Source organism: Boleophthalmus pectinirostris, unplaced genomic scaffold, assembly GCF_026225935.1.
Source record: "Boleophthalmus pectinirostris isolate CB_2022bp ecotype Guang Dong unplaced genomic scaffold, ASM2622593v1 HiC_scaffold_8, whole genome shotgun sequence".
Classification (NCBI taxonomy): domain Eukaryota; kingdom Metazoa; phylum Chordata; class Actinopteri; order Gobiiformes; family Gobiidae; genus Boleophthalmus; species Boleophthalmus pectinirostris.
This window is the reverse complement of record NW_026571515.1, coordinates 29,226,122-29,246,425: the sequence shown is the minus strand read 5'-3', so window position 1 is coordinate 29,246,425 and position 20,304 is coordinate 29,226,122. Positions and strand designations below refer to the sequence as shown.

Sequence of the window (20,304 nt, the reverse complement as noted above, 5' to 3'; positions counted from 1 at the left end):
TCTCGTTTCGTGCAGCGTCAGTGATAAGTCGCTTGTCAGGCGTAGCGCACCAACTTGTGACTCTCCCTCATTTGAATGTTCCCGCGCAGCAGCTCCAGTGGCAGATGTGTGCGAACAAAAGACTGGCTCCACGCGGATTAATTGAGTCTCATTTGAATAACTGTCGCATGGATGGCGCGTGCAAGAAATCTCCCAGATTTTCCCAGGGTCCAGACAGCCGTTGACACTCAGCAGTGGGTCTATGGTCAACGAGATTTAGCCTGAGTACCCTTGAAGAAAATAAACGAACAGACTACACAGCCACTGCAGGTGCATCAAACTGTAGCTGGTGGTTAATGGGTGAACGGATGCTATATTGGCCTATATATTTGCACATTTAAAGCACCTTTTAGGCTAGAGAGTATCCTGATGTTATAGCACGTGGCTTTATGTGATTATTTTAACGAAATGAAAAATGAAGTGTATAATTAGCTAAACTTGATGTATTTATTTTTGGTCTGTTATATGAATATGAACATTAGTCTATAGGCACTTTTCTGCAGTGCTATACAGGCGACCACAAAAGTCCAGATTTGTGACAGTCCTGAAAGTGGCTCGTGCTGCCCTATCCCCCTGGGAGTGCTAGTACATTAGTGGCCGGTGGGAACAGCGGGTCTAAGTGTCCTGGCGCGCGGTGTCGATGACAGTTGGATTTGTGCAACAGATGGTCCGGAGAGGCACGCGCCATGCACGAGAACAAATTCCCCCTTCACCCCCCTCAGTGGCCTGGACAGACAAATCAATATGCTAATGTGACAGTTTTGACAGAAACATCCCATGTCTAAAATTCTAAAGTTATTTTTCATTAGTTTTTGTTTTTGAAAAGAAATAGCCTAAACCTGCAGGGGGGAAAAACAACCGCATGAAAACCTATTTTAAATAGTGCAAAACACTGAGATATGGCACATTTTGGACATAGCCCATATTAACCTGTTCTTATATTACAGTTAAATTTTAAATTGTATTGTATTGTGGTTCATAATTTGTAAAACAAAAAAGTCTTTGTTTACAGGCCCGACCATTTCTGTTTTTCAATTGATTTACGTTTTTATAAAAAGCTATAAGTGTAATTTACATTGGTTCAATTGGTAGTAGTCACCTGACGGCCTGCAGGTGTGGTTAACCTTGGTGAAGCTTTCCTGCCCTCCTCTGGCCATAACCTGAAGTACAAAATGAGATTCACCACACTTTTATTTGAGGAGCTAGTACGCTTTTGTTGAGATATGCGCAAGGGTCTTGTATTAGGTTTCCAATATAACATAAAGGTCCTCACCCGAAACTTCAGTTGTAAGTCACTTAACTCACATTGTTCATGTGAGACTAGATTGGCATCCGTGTAATAAATAAACAAATAATTAAGCAAGGTAAATAAATACACACATAATCTGAGACAGGTTTGCTGAGTCCTCCATAAAAACAGCAGTAAGCAGTCGAAAGAAAAAAATAAAATCCAAAAAACTGGATGTTTGCTGTAATGTGTATTTGGGACACAAGGTGTCACTGGATCACACCTGGATGACACAAATGAGAGACGGTCTCGTTTAAACTTAGATAAAGTTAACTGTATTGTTAGTTGCGTTTCGCAGTGGCAAAGGATAAGGGATCATATTTGATCATATATTATGGCACCCAAGTTTTCTGAGACTTTAGGTAAAAAGCAAACACAAAGTAGCCTAAGTGACGCATGTTTTGCATGAGCTGATCATGCCCAGCTCCAGCACATCATGTCAATCAGACTGGTCCAAAAAATCATTTAGCTTTCCTCAGTAAAGGCCACATAGCAGAGTGCACTACCAGTTTCACTATAACATAATTTATTAATGAGTACAGACGGCAAGTAAACAACACAGCAGTTCCCACAATCCACAGAAGAATTACAAGAACTCTAAGACTGCAGCAGGATAGTTACTGCTGTGAGAGAGAAAATAATCAAATCAAATAAACAACTAGCCCTAGTTTATGCCTGAGGAAAATAACACTATAACAAATATTTCATTGTTTTTGTATTAGCCCTGAACTATTTTAAAATGTGTTCTTCAAAAGTTCCCCATTAGTTTTCTTGTGCCCAGTGACAGGTAAAAGTTCAAGTTCGCTTCAACTGTAAATAGGCGGGGCCTATGCGCCACAGGAAGTCATCCTACTGCCACTTTAACATGTGAGCCGATTTTAAGAAAGCAACAACCTGCTGCGGCTCAGTGATCCTCCCCTCGATGGATTATTTAACAGGCTGACTCCCATGTTGCCATCTGCCAGAGGACTTTTTCTCAACCTCTAGAAACGCGTTTTTTTTTGTTTTTTTTTGTTTTTTTGTTTTCTTTACTAAGAATTTAAACTTTAAACCAAAAAGAACTGTCTAATTTGTTTTGTGTAGCGCTACCAGTATTGAGCATCTCGCTGTGTACGAGCGCAGGAGCTTCAACTGAGCCCCCGGGGAGTTCGCTCACACAAAGCAAGTTTAGTCTGTCATTCGGGACAAAAGTGGACATAATTCAACATGTAAGACTTCATTTGTGTCACAGACTGAAGCGGGTTGAGGTTATGTGGTGGGTTGTTTGAGCTCCTACACTGACGGGGTTACAGAAGCTTCAGCGGGACCATGGTAATCTCATCCCGGTGAGTGCCGGGTTAGATCAGCAAACCGAGGCGAGAGTCCAGGGTCCCGAGGCCATGGTGGCGGAGGGAGACCGGACACTGCTCGCCGCGCGCCAAGGGGACGTGCAGGCTCTGAAGACGCAGCTCGCGGCCAAAGAGCTCACAGCCGAAGTGAAGGACTCACTGGGGGCCACGCCGGTCCATCACGCAGCGCGCTCCGGGAAGCTGAGCTGCCTGCGCTTCCTGGTGGAAGAGGCAGGGCTGCCCGGGAACTCTTTGGCCAACAACGGAGCGAGCCCCGCGCACGATGCTGCGGCCACTGGACACTTGGCCTGTCTCCAGTGGCTGCTGACCCAGGGAGGATGCCGGCCAGAGGTGAGTAAGCGCAAAGTAATCCCCCTTCCCCTGACACGACTGTTTCCCAGAGCCGTGTCCCGAGTTTATGATCCCTGAAAACCAGCATCTCCGTAGGCTACAGCCCATATGTATAAATACTAGCCTAATCAAACATTATATAGCTCACACACAACACAGAGCAGTTTAAAACAATGTTTATGTGGATTATTTGAAGGTTTGAATATACCACGTGCCCAGCAGAGAGTGCATTCCTAACTTTATTAATGAGACATAAGCCTACTTTGACAAAGTAGTTCAGTTGGAGTGGGGAAATATACAGTGGGCATATTCAACAAGAAAAAAACAAACAAAAACTGCAAGTATTTCTGTGGAAAATATAACGCACGGGAGTCTCCAGCCTCTTGCCATTTTCCATGTCAATAAACAATGCAAATGATCAAGTCATTCTATACTGTTACATAATCCCAATGGGACACAGTGTATCTATAAGGGAAAAACATAGTTAGAATTCATTATGCACTAATCGTAATTACACCATCCTCACCTGGGACACGGTACTGCAGTGTTTACACGTCAGCTCAGTTTGACATCGGTCTACTGTAAATAACACCATATTGACATTTATTTATTCAATTGCAACTCTAAATTAACTCACTAGGTGCTGTTGCCTACAGCAGCTACATGACTGAGTAAAACAAAAGATGATGAGAAATAAGCATAGAGGTTATAGGCTATTTTGAAATGTTAACCCCAAATTCAAGTTTAGCCAAAACAAAGTCAATTGGCCACTCGATCTGACCTCTGGTAAATGGCAAGTCTAAATTTAAGACAACTCTGTAATAAGAGCTCTTTCATGTCCTTACTGTCTCCATTACTTTTGATGCCTATGTGAAGAGAGACAAGAAGATGATCTGATAAGACACTTAAAGCTCTAAAAGCTACTGTGAAATATGATTTGGAGACATTAAAAATGTGAATATTGAATATTTATATTGTTCGTCATAACAAACAACTTAAAAAAGTGCAGTCTAAACTATTAAAATGTATGAAGTGATAATTCTACACACAGTTTTGTTAGAGTGAACTTTGTCCAATTGAATTCACCCTTCTTTTCTTATGGACTCTACCCAGACAACTGAGGAATTACACAGATATGATGATAATAATAATAATATAATAATGTGATTGACAGAGCAAGGACAGTTCAGGGGCCACAGTCCTGCACCTGGCGTCCCGTTTCAGTCACTCTGAGATCACAGAGTGGTTGCTGAAAAGTGGGGAGGGGGATCCTGGGGCCACCACAGAAACTGGGGCCCTACCCCTCCATTACGCTGCTGCCAAGGGAGACCTGCCCTCTCTCCGCCTGCTCCTCGGACACAGCCCAAAGTAAGACCACACTGTGCATATATCAGAACACTTATGTTTGAGTTGAGATCTGCTCATGAGGTTGTCTAATATGTTGTGTTCATATGACATCATAATATTAATGGAGCTGGAGGACAAGTCAGAATTTTATGGTGGAATTGAAGTTTAACTGTCAGACTGCAGATTTGTGGAGTTTGTTTATGGTCAATAACTCTGTAATTATTGGGCATATAATAAGAATTCAAGAGGGAATTATATTGATTCAAATACAGATTATAAATCGTGCAGTACAATTGTTCAAACGTTCACTGCTACCATATTTGCATACACATTTGCCATTGCAGAATTATAGGTTTTTGTTGATGTTGTTTGTAAAAAATATTGGAAATATCTTGTTCTGAAGACTCCAGTGGTCTCCATTGCAATTGACAGAAAGAATTATGCATGCATTTTATTAGAGACTGCCGACAAGGATAGTCATTTCTCTCTGCTAGCTGTTAATCTATTACATAATGATATAATGATGCCATTGTTGTTTAAGTGAAGTGAAGTGAAGTTGAAGGCCATGTTTTTGTAACTGTTGTCATTATTTCTCATTAAGCAGCAGTTTGTAACACAAGCAGGTTTCACTGCAAGGATACTTTAGACGTCTGACTTTGTGGGGAGACCTACTGTTTGAAAAGCAATACCATAAGAAAAATCAGTGATGAAATTAAAGCTTATTTTAATATTCTTAATGGGTTGACAAACAAATTGTAATCATTGTTGTTTTGTTGTTTTATACTGTGATACTATCAAAGTACATGTTTCATTCCCGTACTGGACAATGTCTTTTGTGGTTCATGTCTCTTGAAAGGGTGTGTGCCTTCTCATGTTTCTTACGTAAATGATCCTGTGTGATTTTCATAAGGTTGACATAAGTGTGTACGAAGCATGCTTCGTATTTAAAACAGCATTTGTCTGAGCCAGTGTTGCCTTTTAAGGTAATCATTGATATCATTGTCTTATGGTGCTGCTAATCAGCGCAATGTTGATCCCAGACAGGCCCAGGCTCTAGAGATAAGTGCAACCACTGAACAAGTCGTTAAAAAGAGTGAGAGCTTCAGGTTTTTGTTGGAGGAATCAGCTCTGGCACAAAACCCTCAGGTCAAAAGGCTGTGACATGTGCAATCAGGGCTACTGCACCATTATTCATTGTTATGGATAAATCTGATAAACAATACAAACCAATACAAAATAAAATGTGATTGCGCTTATTTGAAAAGCAGAGCATTATTTTACAGTTTGTTCATTGTAATCCTCAAAGTTAATTTAAAACGGCTTGGTAATAGAAATTGGAGCACTGCTGTTAAAAATGCAGAAAAATGCCTCATAATTGCATTTCTCCTTAGCAAGTACTAAACAAAACATTTTTGAACACCCTGTAACCAGAATCATAGGACATTATGAAATATGACTCTATGTAAACAAATGATGAGGGAACATGGTAAGCTCATAAAAACTGACTTTGCATATGCCCCCTGAAAGAAAGTGAAGTTAAAGTTCCCTTCACCAGCTAGGACCACGGCAACAACAACATAGTGCGAAGACGTTTATTGATAATGTATGAAACGAGGCAAAGATGGCTGGGTTGAGACTATGGGAGGGGGCTCCATCTAAATCTGCAATTGGCCCAGCCGGAACAGGACCCCCCTTGTAGGGGTCTTATGACTGAAAGACAAAATAGGGGATGGGAGGGTGGGGTCGAGTTAGCCGAGACAAACTGGGATGATGGGAAAGGCTGCTACATATAGGCTTCTGGGAAATTAGAGGTGTGGTTGAGGTGAGTTGTGGTTTGCTGATGAGAGGAGAGGACGGCTGAGGCGTGGTCCTGCTCCTGAATCTTAGTTAATCATATTAACTACATTTTATGTAACTTCTGGTCGGGGTCCCTCACATGCTGGCTTTCATGGAGATGGTGTAGCTTTGCCCAAAATGTTCCATAATATGGTATTAAACCTAATCTATTCAGCATTGTCTGGAATGTGTGTGTTTTAATCACTCTTGAAAAACATTCATTCTTATTATTCTCCTAGTGGCATCATTTGCTTGTCTCAAAAGAGGTGCATACATTACAGAGAGAGAATATTTCAGACAATAATATCTCCATGGAGACAAGCAGGTTGCAGACCCTCCACCAGAGAATTTATATAGTGCCACTCAAATTCAAATACAATACATTTTAGTTAGACTATATATATATATATACATATATACATTTTTTAATTTTATTTTATATATATATATATATATATATATATATATATATATATATATAAAATAAAATTAAAAAATGTGTTTCTCACCTTCCACGGTGGTAGGTCTCTCTCACCCTCACTCAGCTCGGTTCCTCTACCAGAGGCCTGGGAGCTTGAGAGTTCTGTGCAGTATCTTTGCTGTTCCCAGTACTGCACTTTTCTGGACTGAGATGTCCATTGTTTTTCCTGGTATCTGTTGTAGCCACTCTTCCAGTCCGATCACCACAGGCACCACTGATGCCTTTACTTTCCAGGCTCTCTCCAGCTCTTCCTTGAGCCCCTGGTATTTCTCTAGCTTCTCGTGTTCCTTTTTCCTGATATTACCATCGCTTGGTATTGCGATGTCCACCACGGCTCTGCTCTGTTTCTTATCCACCACCACTATGTCTGGTTGGTTCGCCATCACCATTCTGTCAGTCTGTATCTGAAAGTCCCACAGGATCTTGGCTCGGTCATTCTCCACAACCTTTGGAGGTGTTTCCCACCTTGATCCTGGGGTTTCCAGCCCGTACTCTGCACAGATGTTTCTGTACACTATGCCCGCCACTTGGTTATGTCGCTCCATGTATGCTTTCCCTGCCAGCATCTTACACCCTGCAGTTATGTGCTGGACTGTCTCAGGAGCCTCTTTGCACAGTCTACACCGTGGGTCTTGTCTGGTGTGGTAGATCTGGGCCTCTATTGCTCGAGTGCCGATCCTGCTCCTGAGCAGCCAGGATCAGTGCCTCTGTGCTGTCCTTCAGACCAGCCCTCTCAAGCCATTGGTAGGATTTCTTGATATCAGCCACTTCAGTTATGTTCCGGTGGTACGCCCCATGTAGGGGTTTGTCCTGCCACTGTCTGAGACATTCTCTGAGCACCTCATCTGCTGGGGCCTTGTCCTTGATGTCCTTCCTTCGGTCCAGTTTTTCATACCTGAGACTCTTCCCTGGATGTTTGCCACTGTGATGGTGACTGGATTCTGTTCAGGGAGGTTCTCTCAGATCCACCAGCCACTGTGCATCGGTGTTATGTGATGCCTCCCTTTCCCATATGCCTTTCCAGTACCTCTCAGTCTCCAGCCTTGGTGGGTCTGCTCTGGTGTTATTACCCTGCCACTGAGCGTACACTTTCGCCGGTTGTGTTGCGAACAGCCGGTTTATTCGTGTACCTCTTTAGGTGGCTGGCCAAGGCTTGGAGCCTTTGTTTGGCAGTTTCGAGTGCTTCAGGTATGGGCAACTGGTTGTACCTCTTATAGCTGCTGAAGTGTATATCAGCTCATTGGTTTCAGTGATTGTTGTGGTAGGGATCGCTCTCAGTGCTGCATTCACATCGTCTAGGTACTTCACTTAGCCTTGTGTTCATGATCTTATCTTTCAGGTCAGTCGCTGCCTCGCTCAGCGTGATACTTATTGGGGCTTCGTACCCAATCTCTGGTTGGGGAGTGGGTGTCAACTCCCCTCTGACCTGGTACACTGGTTCCCCCTTGCCGTGGCATTTGTGTTGTACCTCATCAATCTCTAGTTGTGGATGTTGGAACACTGAGCTACTAGTTGTTTGGCCGTTAGCTTGGACTGTGGGTATCGTAATAACCATTTCTCCCACATCCTGTTCATGTAACCCCTCTGCCTAGGGTTACTGTAGTAGTAGCATTCCAACAGAGCCTTGTTCTCGCATCTCGCCCATTTCCGCCGTGTTCCAGTAGCCCATTTTTCATCAAGGTGCCCTGGTTCCCCAGCACCTGATGCAGACCTTGTTTGGCCGGGCGACGTCTGAGCCGGCATGTCATATGTTTCTTTCTCTCTCATCATTGTATGAGGTGGGCAGTAGCACGAAGGGTCTTTGCCCAAGGACCCACACTGGTTAGCTCATTGTCCCCCCGCCCTGTCAGAGGGGGGATTTGAACCCGGGTCTCCCATGTGAAAGTCCAGTGACTTCCCAATTGAGATAACCAGCTGATATATATATATATATATATATATATATATATATAGATATATATATATATAGATATATAGATATAGATATAGATATATATAGATATATATATATATTTTTTTTTTATATGAGGAAAATGTTTCTTTTACTCACTGCCTGAGTATACAGTATATATGTATGTACAATTATACATAGCCCTGAAAACACCCAAGATGTAAAAGTAAACCTGTTTTATTGTCACTTTAAATTTAAATATTTATATTGTGCCACATAGCAGTAATAGCATCAGACAATATTAATTTCATTCATTTGTCTTTAACAACACTGTACCTATGTTTAGCTGCTTGTCAGGTCTAATATTTTGCCTTTGCAGTCTGCAGCGTAGCCAGGTGCGTTTCTCCTGAAAGTTTAATGAGTTCGAGACATGGTAGCTTGCTGATAGTGTGGGGCCCATTCACTGTTCTGTGTTGCTCCTCCCACTGCTTCTGTTTACCTCCGTCTCCACAGCAACGCATGGTAGCGCCAACTGCAGATAAGATAATGAGGAAAACAAAGCTATTTGAATAGACGGCTGCCTGGCTATTGTTTTTAAGGGGACTTTGTAGCTGAAAGATAGCCCTATAGTCCTATTATTATTAATGCATAACTAACGCTTACTTTTACTATAATAAGGATATGGACTCATTCTTGATAACAGAGATAAATTGACCCTGTTTTGTCATGTGGGCAAACAAGCATTTGACTGTACTAAAGTTATATCCATCTCAACAGGCAGGAAATAGTGTTTTAGTTATTGTTAAATATACATAAACAGTCAATGTTAAATTTAATGACAGGTTTTGGAATGCTGTCTAGTCTACAAAGTACAATAAACAAAGTTCATTTCCCCTACGGATACATACACTGACTCTGTTCTTATGAGCACTGATATAATGCACTGACAGTAGACACCCAGGGAAGTCATCTCAGTGATATGAGTAGATAACCATAGAGTGGAGTAATTTTGAACTAAATGTTACAAATCAACAATAGTGGTACAGTGGTAATGATGGTACAATTTGTATCTACCGTAGCAATCCATTCAATAGATTTTGTGGATGTATTATTGTATTATAAAAAAACAAAATATTCTATATTTTGAATGGTGAAAATCCTCAAAATGTTTCCTCTAAACATGAAGCTGAAATCCATGAATATTTGTAGAGTTCTGCCTCAGTGGACTCTGGAAATTTTACATACTGGAGTTTGTCCAAAATGGAATAAAATAAACATAAAACATTAGATTGTAGAGGTATTCCTGGTTTTCAGCTTCCTATTTACAGGGGACTTTTCAGCATCCTTTAAAGGATATAATATTTTGTTTATTACTATGGCAATGGTGTCAGTTAATACTCATCATTCTGAAACCCACAGATAACTCATGTAACATCCCATTATATTGTGTTGTACAGTCTTTGTGTCTTGTTGTTTGTCATAGAAAACAAATAGTTGCATGAGCCCTACATCTAAAGCACTGATGCAATACTCTCTTTGACTGTCGATGTTTACAAATGGTCTAATAATAATAATTACAAGTATTCGGTTTAGCAAATGGAATAGCAAACACAGATCTTTGTTGTACAGCCATATTGTCTATTAGACAATGAGAGACAAGTGTAAATTTATGGTGAGTTGTGCAGCCCCATTAGCCTGGAGTCAGATCCATCAGAGTGGTGCGCTGCGTGTCCACTGATAACCGCAAAACACAAAGAGGTGAATGAAGGACTGACAGAGCCTCAGACTGCTTATGTAACCGATCAGATCAGATTAACATGTTGGCCTTTGGCATAATGCCCTGACATAGTGACAAGAGACCACTGACCTAAGAGTTTCTAGAATGTTGAGATGTCAGTTAGGGCTGCAAGATGAATCAAAATTGAATTGGAATCACAATTTCAATGGATGCATTTAGTGAATCGCAAAGGCTGCCATTTTTTGAAGTACCATAATTTTTCTGTCTGATTCTGCATTAAAAAAACTGCTAACAATGTAGATGGCATGTAATGAAATGTGATTTTTAGCTTGTCAGTTCATATCCATGCCTTTTTGTCAGTTCTTCTTGATGTGATTAAAATATAATATTTCAGTGCTTGTCAGTAAAATGTCAGTTTTTTTTTAGTTTTTTTAAATATTTATTAGAATTCCTGTAATAACAAAAAAAAAATCTATATATTAAAAAAATACAAAAAGTAAAACACTAAATATAAGTATAAACAATTATCCCACTCCATAACCACCTGAGATGCCAAGATTATTTAGTTAATCAATAATTGTGATAATAGAGGTCACCATATAATTGGAAGAACTAAAAGTAAAATTGTTATAGGTGAGAATTTTAGAAGTAGTAAATAGGCATTTAAATTAATTCTAAACTATAAAAATAAACCCAAATGTAAAGTGCCTTTTTATCTGGCTGTTTATGTCACATTTTTTCATTTGTAAAGTGTAAATCATAAGGCTAGTCACATATAGCTGGAGCAATGTTTATTGAAAAGTGTCAAAAAATGTTGTTTGGTCAGTAGTCATGGAATATTGTAATGCTATATTTTATATTACGAACATATTTGAAAGTTGTATCATAGTAACTCACTATACCTTGACCTACACTGACTTATCGTTCAATACATATTGAGAGATTGAACAATATTTTTTGTGGGTCAATATAATACAATAAAAATGATAATTAGTCATGGTGACAGACCTAACTATACCCACAATATACAAATATGTATACTGCAATGAGCAATATCAAGTACAGAAACATCACTTTGGTATTGTACTTTGCTTTCTTACTAACAGTTGTAATGCAGAAAAAAGTGTGTGTTTTCATGGAGCCAGTGGCCACGTTCTTTAGTAATCTTCTTAATAACTACATACTTGGTGCAGGTCTGGGACAAAAGCCTTTTTGTGGTACAAGAGGTTTATTGTTCAGATGTGTGTGTTTTGAAGTGGCCCTGTGCAGGTTACTGTGTTATACAGGCAGCACAAATGTTACTGTTATGTTATATTTATTCATGTATTTTTGGAATGGCTATGAAGTTTGAACTATAAATAGCGAGGTATCTATTTTGGTCTAATCTTGGCTGTTTAGCCTTCTTATTTCACAGGCAAAGGCCATTAGTGTGCTATTACATCATAACACTTTAATTATTTAGGCAAGAATGGTATTGGGACTTTTTGTCAGGCAAGATGTTTATTAAGATACAGTTAATTAGAGTTTGTGTAATCAGACCCTTCTTGTGTATGGTGTGTATGTGTTGTAATTACCTTTACTAAATTACAGCAAAAGTGGAAGTATAAATTATCTGATATCTTTTCTCTTTTGATGACAAGTGATTGTGATTGACAAGTAGTGAGCTGTTTGGTCACACTAGGCTAGGCTCTTTCTGTAGCTGATGTAATGTGCAACTGATCCGCTCATGTCTCTTCACTGTGAGAGGTCCAACAATGCCCCTCCATGGTTGTTTCTGTCTCATATTCAAAACATACAACTTAAACAGTTATATCCTCTAAGACCCCTGTGTGCAGGTGAACTTTGTCCCACTTTTGTTACTGCCTTTATTTATGTAGCTCCCTGCCCACTTCCTGATGAGACAGGTATAAACTGCTTCTCTTCTGTTTTGAAATATTTAGCACATCCTTTCATTCCTTAATTGAATTGTTTTAAGGATGACTCCACTTTTCACATGAGCTATTAAGTTACACATATCAAAGGTTGGCAAGGTTATGGCTTGTTTGTCTGAATTAAATTTTAATGAATGTGGTGTTTCTGTATTTAGATTCCAATTGGTGATTGACTGAACTTCAAAGTTTTCATTAAAACTAAATGCTTTGTGTAATTTGTGTAATTTTGAGATCACATTATGTACTGATAAAACATTGTATCATTTGATTTTGCAGTTTCCTTGAGCAAGTAAAGTGGTCAGTGGTGATCACCTGACTATGGTTTTCAAATTATGTCAGTCCATAGGCAATTTGTAAATCCTCTTTTTGGGAATTAAATTAAATTATTATCTAAGATTTGCATGGATGCTATAATTTTAGCATTTCCTCTCTGAAATAATAGACAGATTAAGGTAATGTTTGTGGAAAAGTCTTGAACATTTAAAGCCCATCCTAATTTGTCACCCCCCCTCTGTGCCTCCTTCATCACCGCCTGTAGAGGGCTAATCCTCTTTGCATACACACTGTAAAGTCTCACTGCTCGTTTGTCAGTGTCCAAATAAAGCTTGACCTTATGGGATTTATGTGCAAAGCGCTCGCTCACCCCTTGAACTCCCACTGTCATGGAGTAGACCTGGAACAAGGCACAACTTTCCATTGAAGCACAGGGTAACAAAGATCAGTGCAGATGTAGCGCTGGGTTACAGAAAAACAACAAAAATGTTTCATCATTTTGTTCCTCATATTTTCAATCCCAAATTTGGATTCAGTTTTATTACAGTTGCTTCCAGTATTAATTTCCTGAAATTTACAAGTCAGTTTTGTTTTGTCATTCATTGCCATTTAATACAAAACATAGTCAGATTTCTTCCTCCGAAGTCTGAACTCCAAATGCTTTTACTAACAGTGAATTGGCTGTAGACCGCTCAGTTAAAAAGACTCAAGCATATAACTGAAAATTAACCCTAACCTGATCTCTCTTAAAATTATATTCTAGAAAAATGTTAAGAAACTGACAAAACATATAATGCACATTTCCCATAGTGGCTCTATGCTGATAATGAAACAATGCAGTTAAAACAAATTGAAACAATATTGGATTGGCCGAAGATTCCCTACCACTGTACTGATGAGTATCCATTCTATTTATTTCCCCTTGAACCACATTTAAAAATTGCTGTGTTTGGTAATCGAAAATAGCAGGAAGAAAACAAGACTGCGTTTTGCATTGAATTTAAATATCCTCAAATAATTTGAAACCAAAGCTCCTGCAGGTTACTCTCTTACAAAAGCTGCCCTGGGACTTAAGACTATACTGAAAAATTGCTATGATTCTTAAAGCATAAAATAAGACCTTGTACAATTTTAGGGAGTAGGATTGTCAAGTTTATTTAGTCACAATATAATCATAAGGACTAAAAAATAATAATCATTACAGTCTGTCAGTACTGAGTAAAGTGCTCTTTTATCTTACTGTTTATGTCATATTAATGTAACGTAATCATACAGAAAGTTTGATTTAATAAAACTGCTCTTATACTATGGGCAGTGATCTATTGCACAATGAGAAAGAAAGAAAATTAAGGATTTTAAGGATGTTACTGTTGTTTGGTGTCACTAATTGAGAATAATTATACATTTGTAATATTTCTTCTCACAAGAATTGTGAAACTTAAAGTGGATATTGTGACTAACTTCACATTTTACATATTTCTAAAAATCTAAAATCTTTGTTCTAAACTTAGCACTCTTAATCAGTTTGACTTTCTCTTCCAGTGTTGTCAACGTGCAAACTAAAAATGGTGCCACACCGCTGTACCTGGCCTGTCAGGAGGGTCACCTGGAGGTGGTCCAGTACTTGGTGAAAGATTGTGGGGCAGATCCCAGCATCAGGGCCAACGATGGGATGACGCCTCTCCATGCTGCTGCTCAGATGGGGCACAACACTGTCATCGTCTGGCTGGTATGTTGTACTGACATCTCTGAGGAGTAGTGCGCATAATAGGTTTAAATGTTTTTTTTCTAACTATTACTTAGTTGGTGGTACAGTACCTGTTATAAATATTTAGTTTTAGTCAAAGGTCAGTTTGTGGAGTTCTATGAAATGAATCCCTCTGTGTTATCAATACCCAAAATTCAATCCAAAATTCAATGACAAGTTACACACAAGGAACATCATGGAACTCATGCTAACAAAACAAAGTTGCTGTCATTTATTGTTTGTCATGAAATCAGAAAAACTGTTGTGTAAATTAAAGCTTTAGCTTTGGCCTTTGTAAGAAAAAATGTTGAACTGGGCCATTTGCTGTAAAGACAATGTTAATTATTGGACTATATTCTTATAACCACACCACCAAATCTTCCTATTGATCTGTTATTTTTTTCACTTTTCTTTGGTCTTAGGTGAGTTTTACTGAGATCAGTCTATCGGACAAAGATGGAGACGGGGCCACAGCGATGCATTTTGCAGCGAGTCGTGGCCATTCTAAAGTGCTGAGCTGGTTGTTGCTACATGGAGGAGAGATCATCACGGATAACTGGGGAGGGACTCCGCTACACGATGCAGCGGAAAATGGTGAACTAGAGGTCTGTTCAAATGTTGAGTTACCTGGTTAAAAGTTTGAATTTATTATTTACTGTAGGGCTTTTGGGAATTTGGGAAGAATATCTAATTGCGATTTATGTGATTAGTGATTTGTCTTTAATAGTAGGATTCCAGGAGATTTGAAGAAAGACTGAAATATGAAAACTAATACATAATGTCTATTTACATAATACATAAATAATCTATTTGTCCTCTATGGATAGTGCTGTCAGATCCTTGTTGTGAATGGGGTGGACCTCGGAGTCAGAGACCAAGATGGCTTCACTGCAGCAGATCTGGCTGAGTACAATGGTCACCAACAGTGTGCCAAATATCTACGCACTGTGGAGAACATGGTAAATACTGCTGTGGACTTCACCCAGTGTGGGGCTAGTCTGAGGAGAAAAAACAAATACATTTTATTATCATAAAATTACTGCTAAAGAATACTAAATGATGTCCTCAGTCGTCCAAGTGGGATTCATGGCAAAAGAAGGTTGAACTCTGTCAACTGCACGTAACTAAGTACAAGATGGAATATTGTAATTGCTGTTTAATTGCCTGAATTAGCAATAGAATGAATTAGAAATTAGCAATGCTGGCCTAATAATTATGGGACTGTATAAGTTTGATTTGATTGTATTGGACAGAATGAGTACATTGCATTTTTACATTTAATTATGAAGCAGAAATTGTTTTAGTCAGCATTTCTATTTGAGCCTATTACAGGCATGGACTTACTCAGCAGAATTTATATCATTATGTTTCACCACTCCAAGTCAAAAAATGACACTCAGCTTTTGTCCAGTTGACAGAATTCAACCTTTTTTTGCATAAATATTAAAAGATGTAATAGTATAAGTAATAGGTATATGGTCACATCTGGAAAAGGGATCGATATATAATTTAATTTATGAAACAACACCTACTACAAAATCTTTAAAATAGTTTACTACTCTATCAACAGTTTAATGCACAAAACAAAACATTTTACCATATTTTGCATGTAAGTTGACACCAAGTTCTCAAGGGTAGTGGGCATGATTGATCACAATTAGCTCAAGTGCACATAGGACATCTTCTTCTCTCAGCTAATTAAAGAGCTGTTACACTGGCTGAACTGTCTCCCACGGCTTCTGTCCCCCAGTGGCCAAAAGAATAATAAGTGCTCCACATTTGGCCCTACTGTGCTCCTGCCCACAGGGACTCCTGCCAAGTGAGTGAGGCTGTGGGAAAAGCAGGAGTCCCTCAAGCCACCACTGTGAGAACTTTCATTAGTGTGTGCAGTAATTGTTTCTCTAATACTTTTAAGAAGGAAAGGGAAACATATTTTACTTAAGAAAAATGATTATTTCTTCATATTTAAACATGTATATTAGCCCTTACACCCTTGTAACCCTTACACTCACTCAAAAAAACACACTTCCCCATTGTACTATTAATTCAATTCATCATCTGCTCCCTGATGGAATGATAAAACATCTTCATACCTTGAGCAGTTTAGTTTTTTCTTCTGTTTGCTACATGATGGATGGTGTTTTTACTCAAGATACTGCAATTTCAAACTTTGATCTTTATTCGAAGCCATAAGCTCGATACTAAATACCAATGTCAGAAATGCTCAAAATCAGTCTAAAACTGTTCAGGAAAGATATAATTGTGTCCTGTTTATGTCTTTTTTTTTTTTGCCAGTATTAATACTCATTCAAGTATCCAGGTGTGAGTGAGCCTGCTGCAGAAGATAGATTACAGCATCTACCATGCCTAAATAGCACTGATAGGAAAATTGTAGAGTCTGTTCACTTCTGAAACTGTAATAATGATACTGTAGGACAAAATAGTAATCAACAGTATCTCCTTCAGAGTGTGGAGCACCGTGTGTTGTCACGGGACCCCTCCACAGAGCTGGAGTATAAGCAGCCGGACTCAGGGCTCTCGTCTCCAAACACCACAATGCCCCCTGCGCCCCCGCCTCCACCTCCGCCCCCACCAGCCCACATAGGCTCTCCCTCCAGCTCTCTGTCCAACTACGACTCAGCCAACTCCAGTCAGTCCAGCACCGGAGAGAAGAGGAGCAGCATCAACAATGCACAGGGACCACCCTCCCAGCATAACAATGCCACAAACACAGGTACTCAGTATTCAAGCTAAAAACATAACAAATCGTCACATCTGTCAATTTTTAAATGAATGAAATTACTGAAATAAGATTAGAAATCATTTTATTCATCTCACAGCAGAAAAATGTACTTGTGCTCCTAAGACAAAAGTACATGGGATCAAACACAATATAAGAATAAGGATATGCAATGAAGTTAACTACATATTGTGACGTATGATAAATATAATATAAATTATTTAAATGAGGCCAAAGTGGAGACCAGTATCAGTAACCATACATATGACATACTTGGGCTTTTCATGTTAAATAAATTCCTGTACAAGTTTATGTATGTTAGCTAAATTGCAGTCTATGGTAATACTGTATGTTCTTCCAAAGGTGTGAAATATTAGAATACTGGGTCCATTCACACTAGTGTCAAACCAGTGCTGCACCCTAGTGGTCAAAATATATCTGGTCTGGCTAAGATGCATTAGTAAGGAGGCTAACAATAATAATAGTTACACTTTTTTTTCAGAGGACATCAACTAATAAAAACATTTATAAATTGTGGAAAACATTCTAACAAGGTCTTTGACATTTCAGGTACAAATGAGACAGCCATCTCAGACATGCAGGCCTATATGGACATGCTCAACCCGGACATTGGTTCTGACTCCAACAAAAAGATGGAAAACCCACCTCCTCCACCAACCTACCCTCCACCCCCTCCTCCTCCAGGCCCCTCCATGCCACCGCCACCCCCCAGCTACCCCGCTCCACAGGCACCTGCGGAGGACCAAACTTCCGCAGAGTTCCTCAAAGTGAAAAGCAACCTGAGGCATGTCGAAAGTAATGCTGGAAGGAAACAGGTGAGAATTTAATGTTAATATGTTTCAAATATGTTATGAAAAAGAATAGCACAGGTGGTCAATATGGTGTTCAAAATTATAAATAATTTGTATTGTTTTGTGTTGTTTTGTACATTATGTAAAGTTGGAATATCAAATACATTGTTTATATATAAGAGATTTTGTAAGAAAAAACTTTCCACACAAGGAAATTAGGTGATATTGGGGCACTTTTGTATTTAATTTTTATTTTACTTTTGGTACAATACTTGGAACCAAAACTATTTACAAGTTTTTGTTTTACACATGTCTAATGAATTACCAAACTATGATCTGACTATTATTATTATTATCAGGAAAATCAAACAAACATAACATGACATTTTTCTCAGTATTGCACACCCCTAGAATAGAGATGTCTGAACATTCACCCCTCTCCTGGGTCTAATCAGCTGCCTGTTGCAATATGTTCTGTCCAAGCCGCCACAAAGATGTTATTGTTTAAACACTGCTAACGAGCTGCTCATTACCGGACAAGCCTCGGGTTGGTAAACACAAAGATGGAGAGACAGGTTTGATTGTAATTCCAATAATTAACCCAACGTTCAGATCCATCACGAAGGAAACAACACATCAGAGAAAGTGGAAAAACGCACACATTAAAACAGGCTTGCCATTCATATCCGCTGACAAAGCTCGTTTACTGAAGAGTTTAATTACGAAAAAGTTGATCAACCTTAGAGATCACTTTCACCTCATGAAGTATTTACCTATTTCTTTGCCTGTCTCGAAGAACAAGATACACACGACTAACCATTAGTAGGGCCATATCAGATCACAAGTTTAAATCATACATGTAAGCAACTCTGAGAGGACTTTTGTCAAGTCTTGACAAAAGTGCAGTAAAGAAATGTAAGGTAAAAAAAAAAAATAAGGGGTTGTATTCAAATGTTGCCAACATTTGCACACTAGAGTTGTCAGAATACAAAGGAAAAGACTCAATACTCTATAAACAGATTTCAGTACTACGACTATAATAAAAACAGTCCTGTTATCAGCAGGACTAAACCAACCTGTCAAAACTGGCATCACACGAAGATGTTTCCTTTAAATAATAGTACAAATAGAAAAGAAAATATGTTGCAACACACTTGAATGGTGGACTTAACAGATCATATATTGCTGTTTTTTGAAAAGACTACATAATCAGTTTGTTCAGGGGGCTGTGTTTTCATTCATTCTGTGTTCTATGCAAAGTCAGGTTTAGTTGTATGTTACTCAGCCCACACTGCTTGTATCTGGTTGCTAGGCAGTCTCTATGTTTGTGTTTACGAAGAGTGCGCATGCTCCATCAGTCACGTGAGGGGTACTTTTTAAATAGTACCACCCCTTTTCTCTTCCCTGCACCCAGGTGACTTACCCTCATTAACTATTAAACACACACACACAATTAAGAGATACTGTATGTACACCTTATGCATTCTCTCTTGGGTGTCATGGTAACTGGGAATGCTCAGTCGAAGCAGATTTTCATACAGAACTATGAATTAATTTCTACGTGTTTAGTCATGGGTTTCAGTGATGAATTTTCCTGTTACAAAAAGATAGAATATTTAGTTTTAAATTATTAATTCTTATGACACCTCCTCAATTTTTTACAAATTGTCCTCACTCTGAAATCCATGGATATTGTGATTAACCTGTAAGTTTTCCTTGGGTTTCAAAGAGAGATGAAAAATCAGGATCATCATAGCAACTGATGGAACTAGCAAAATATGGTTAAAAGTCTTCAAAACTGATATCCATGAATATGTTGTATAACTTTGAAGTGGGTTGTCAGGTATTTGCTCTTCGCTTCATTTGGGAACATTTGTCTAAATAGAAAAACAGTGGACTCAAAGTCATATGTAAAAAACGAAACAAAATGCAAACTATGATTCTTACTACTACTATTCTGAGAGAGAAAGAAAGAGTTGTCAGCCATGTTGAGGGCTGTGTTTTGATGCTTTGCATACAGCAGCAGAGGGCAGGGACAGTGGGGAGTGGCTGTGTGTGGGTGGCAGTGACATCATTGTACCTATGTGGCTGAGTGGAGGTAACTGATGAGGATCGGGGTAAAGTGAGAGGGCAGGTAGAGTGACAGGTGTAGAGCTGCTCAGATCGTGGATCTGATGACAGCTACTTTTTGTCAAACTCTGTGGGCTTTGTGGAGTAGCTGCTACTGAGAGTACATGAAAAGATCCCTGCTGCTGAGGTAAGGGGTTAATAATTATGATAAAATGCAGGCAAATTGGAAAATTGAGATCAGAAATGTTTGCGAGTCATGGTTGAGTGAAAATACGTTATTGAGATTTTGCATGCTAGAATGGTTGTTAGGTATTTGTGTTTTCAAATCAGGATTCAGGAGCTGTAACATTTGAAAGAGCATTGAAAAATTAGCTACTTAACTAAAATAAGAATGTTTTAGAATGCGTTTGTAGAGGTCTGCACTACAGGGTG

General features: G+C 39.0%; 1 protein-coding gene across 1 annotated transcript in view; it reads left to right on the top strand.

Moving 5' to 3' along the window:
* Positions 1 to 2,235: 2,235 nt before the first annotated feature.
* The window catches only part of espn (espin), a 37,467-nt gene continuing 19,398 nt past the window's right edge, over positions 2,236 to 20,304 (top strand). The window contains exons 1-7 of the mRNA XM_055166463.1: positions 2,236 to 3,006; positions 4,181 to 4,374; positions 14,046 to 14,232; positions 14,673 to 14,855; positions 15,078 to 15,209; positions 16,717 to 16,984; positions 17,561 to 17,826. Coding sequence (XP_055022438.1) covers positions 2,707 to 3,006; positions 4,181 to 4,374; positions 14,046 to 14,232; positions 14,673 to 14,855; positions 15,078 to 15,209; positions 16,717 to 16,984; positions 17,561 to 17,826 — 1,530 coding nt within the window. The 5' untranslated portion in view covers positions 2,236 to 2,706. The remainder of the gene's footprint in view (positions 3,007 to 4,180; positions 4,375 to 14,045; positions 14,233 to 14,672; positions 14,856 to 15,077; positions 15,210 to 16,716; positions 16,985 to 17,560; positions 17,827 to 20,304) is intronic.